General features: G+C 52.0%; 1 protein-coding gene across 1 annotated transcript; it reads right to left on the bottom strand.

The window, feature by feature from the left end:
• On the bottom strand, window positions 1-3,829 carry klhl42 (kelch-like family, member 42). The gene is made up of 3 exons (XM_030113864.1): window positions 2,749-3,829; window positions 2,477-2,670; window positions 1-1,724 (listed from the first exon to the last, which is right to left on the bottom strand). Exons 1-3 carry the CDS (start codon window positions 3,510-3,512, stop codon window positions 1,270-1,272), a joined length of 1,413 nt encoding a protein of 470 aa, XP_029969724.1. The 5' UTR covers window positions 3,513-3,829; the 3' UTR covers window positions 1-1,269.

Here is a 3,829-nt window from a genome sequence, read left to right as displayed (position 1 = left end):
TTTTTAAAGACGGAGCTGGAGTTAACGGAGGCTGCAGAAGGCACGTGTGCGTCGTTCACTTCACAGGATCGTGGTTCGGGCTGTTCTTGGCTCGGTGTCTCCTCTTTCAGTTCCGAGTCTGATCCGAAGCAGCGAAGCCAAACGATCAGCGGGCAGATTATTAAGAAAGGTTCTGATTCTGCTTTTCTTTGACATGTGCAAATCTGATTTTGCCCACAGAGGAGGAGGAGGAGGAGGAGGAGCGGCTCCACTTGGAGTATCTCTGAAACAAGACTGATCAAGAACACCAGAAGCTCTGAAAAGTCTCCCAGACTGGCAGTGTAAAACCGAACTGATCCTCCTGACCGTCCGCTCCGCACATAAAGACGAGGAGTGTAGTGAGGAAGTGTGGGAAATGCCACATCTGGAGTGTAAACATTAGGAATAAATGGCCCGCAGAGTTTTTTAAACATGCTGTTAAGCTCGAAGCTCATCGGTGGCCGTCAAAAACACTTCCTGCTGCTCTGTTATTCCAGAAACTCCTCCAAGCTGCTCAGTCGAGAGTTATTCAGTTCGGTGGGTTTTTTAATGACACTTTACATCTCGACTCTTCTTTAAAAAAATGTGTTTTTAGCTCATTTATCTGAGGGATTTAGATCAACCTTTATCATTTTACACTTACAGTAAATTCTGCTCTAATAAAATAATTAACTTCTTCCCCTTTGTGATTTCAGATGACCCCCCACCCACCCGCTTTCCTGAAGCTCCAGATGAAGAACTTGATCTTTTCCAAATGAAGGTAAACCCAGTTAATTATTTTCATGGATTACTGAGCGTTCAGGCTATCATAATCTGGTCAAAAGCAATAAAAAGAACCAAAAACCTGCTGATTATTTGGTCAGAGTCCATTTCTGAAGAGAAAGCAGCAGCGAGCGTTTTCCGTTAAGATATTGACGAGCTTCTGATCACCGTATTCTCCAGACTAGAAGTCAGAGCATGTCAGACTCTGCAGGTTCAGATTAACTGCTCTAGCAGATAATCCAGCCGGTATTCTGGCATCATACAGTGACCTCTAGTGGTCACACACAGTAACACGACCGACTTGACCTCCAGTCTGGAGAATTCAGAGAAGCAGATTGTGGTGTTGTTGACTGAAGTTTTAGTTTTTGCATTCGCAGCAGTTTGTAGAGTGTAGTGCGTTTGTGTGTGAGGCACAGAGGTCAGCGGGGAGCCACGCCGCCGCCGCCGCCGCCACCGCACGCCGCTCAGGTGGCGCCCTGCTCCCGTCAGTCACAGCACGTTGGGGAGGTAAAGCGAGCACAGCAGCATGTTCTGACCCAGAGCCGGGAAGCGTCTGAACGCCTCCCAGGCGTCGGAGAAGATGTTGTATTTGAGGAAGACGCGGTGCTCCAGGCTGGTGGGCAGGCTGAAGTCCCGGCTCATGATGTAGATGCCGTCGTTGTGCAGCGTGCACGTCAGGTTCAGGCCCGACTTGGACGTGTTCTCCTTCAGCTGGACCCACTCGCCCGTGGTCACGTTGTAGGACTGCACCGTCAGGACGTCCTCCGTCTGGCTGGGGCGCCGCTGCCGCCGGCCCGCCTCCAGCTCGTGGGTGTAGCCGCCCACCAGGTAGATGGTGTCCTCCACCGACAGCATCTGCTGCTTGCGGATGTGCACGGAGCAGGCGCGGAACGCCGTCCAGGTGTCGGAGGTGGGGCAGTATCGGAGGACGCTCGTGTTCCTGTCTGTCAGAGGGCGCAGAAAAAACAGATTCCCGCTTTGATTCCACAATGAGGAGAGTCGAACATAAGGCCTGTGGGCCAAAAGCAGCTCGCAGGGGGCTCCGATCCGGCCAAACAAACCATCAAACGAGCTAACTAACAGGTTTAACATGAGCTATTCAGGATGAAAAAACTGAGAGATATTATCAAAGTCATCGGTATAAAAGACTGAAACGCTCTTTGTACATTTTGTGACAGATCTACAGAGACGACAACAACTCTTCATTGTGGTACGGTCGGAGAAGAAACAGTTAAAAGGAATATTTTACTCAAATTGAGAAGAAATTTCTGCAAAAAACTGAAATTCATCAGAATGTTAAGAGTTAGAAAATTTCACAACTGAAAACTGAGGATTTATTTTTATTATTGAACAGAAATATGCTGATGAACACTGAGTGATGTTATATTGTGGCCAGCTGATCTCTTTTGTTGGGGAGAAACTACATTTGTTGCATCTGAGAAGGAATAATCTGCACATCTTCAGCTTTTGCTAAAAAAAAAAAAGTAACTTTTCGAGTAAAGATGCAGTTTAAGAGGTGAGTACTCGAGCTATGTCTATAAGCGATAGAGATGTATACCTGTCTTTAGGAGTTTATCGGCGATGTGAGATAATCTGAAATGTTTGTTGCTTTGTGATCTGCTGAAAAGAGGAATCGGTAGAAGAGTGGAGGCCACATGTGTCTTTGTGAGGATGCTCTCCCAGACTCCTCACCCACCTCTGGCGGTGTATCCTCCCATCACGTAGATCATCCCCTGACACTCGCAGGCGGAGAACTCGGCCAGAGGGTCGGGCATGGAGGAGACGCAGGTCCACCAGTCCAGCTCGGGGCTGTAGCACTCCACCGTGCCCAGACACTGACCTCCCACGGCGTACAGCTTCCCCTGCACCGCCAGGAGCTTGAAGTTGGACCTGAAAGAGAGGGCGGGGCGTGGCGGGGTGAGTGTGGGAGCATCGGGGAGGGCTCGGTGCGGCTCTGTGATGTGCTACCTCTTCTGGTTGAGCGGGGACACCTGGTTCCACTCGTTCCTGCAGGGGTTGTAGCAGTGCACCGCCGAGATCTCCTGACTCGTCATCCTGTAGCCGCCCACGATGAACAGGTAGTTGTCCAGGACGGCCGAGCCGTACCCTCGCACGTTGATCATATCTGGAGGCAGGTTGTTGGCCAGCGGCTTCCAGCGCTGCTCCACCTCTCCATACCTCAGCATGGACCAGGGCTCGTCCTGGTCCGGCACGTCCAGGGACAGGCAGGCGAAGTCCCCGATGGCCACCAGCGTGGCGGTGCCCTTCATGCGCATCTCCTTGACCTGGTCCCGCACGGCGGGGGGCAGGGAGCTGAACTCGGGCCTCCTCAGCATGGGGTGATAGTAGCAGGTCATGTACTTGAGGCAGGCGGTGCGCAGGTCGTGAGTCCCGTAGATCTCAGACAGGCTGAAGAGCTCCACGCAGTTCTCCAGGCGGATCTCCGAGGACAGCAGCTTGAGGATGGAGGTGACCTGCAGGAAGGAGGCGGTCTCGATCAGGTCCTCCAGGGTCTCGTTCACCACCTGCACCTTGGAGGTGTTGATGAACTCCAGGACCAGCTCCAGGCCGGGGGCGCTGAGCCCCTGGAGCTGGACCGAGTCCTCGGTGGACTCCCTCATCCCGGAGCTGTACAGAGCTCGGAAGTAGTCGCTCTTCTCGATCAGCTTCTTCTTGTCCACCTCGTAGATCTTGTCCTCCATGACGATGGCGATAACCTGGTCGGATGACATGGTGCAGCTGCAGGTTTGGTCTCTTTTTGGTGTCTCCGTCAGCCTGGAGCGGTTTACATCTCCCCGCACAGGGAGCTCTGCGGCCGGGCTATATATGGTAATGCTCGGCCCATGGATCGACCCGGAGCGCCGGAGACGTGATTAAAAACCCACAAAACGGATTTTAACATCTGTGACAATGTTGCTCCAGGCGCTGTAGAAACCAGTCTAGCTGCAAACGGCGATTTCTGGTCGTGTCAGTCAGATTTTAACCATATTTTAGAGAGAAACAGACGATGGAGAGCTGTCAGATTCCAACTGTTTTGATTCTGCACCGC

The sequence above is a fragment of the Salarias fasciatus genome, chromosome 17 (genome assembly GCF_902148845.1).
Source record: "Salarias fasciatus chromosome 17, fSalaFa1.1, whole genome shotgun sequence".
Classification (NCBI taxonomy): Eukaryota; Metazoa; Chordata; class Actinopteri; order Blenniiformes; family Blenniidae; genus Salarias; species Salarias fasciatus.
Note: the sequence above shows the minus strand (reverse complement) of the source record. Positions and strands in the feature narration are given on the sequence as shown.

Coding starts and splice junctions, on each gene's coding strand:
- klhl42 (XM_030113864.1), bottom strand. CDS start 3,512: ATGTCATCCGACCAGGTTATCGCCATCGTCATGGAGGACAAGATCTAC. Junction 2,671..2,748: donor TCCCCGCTCAACCAGAAGAG/GTAGCACATCAC, acceptor CCTCTCTTTCAG/GTCCAACTTCAAGCTCCTGG. Junction 1,725..2,476: donor GGGAGGATACACCGCCAGAG/GTGGGTGAGGAG, acceptor GCCCTCTGACAG/ACAGGAACACGAGCGTCCTC.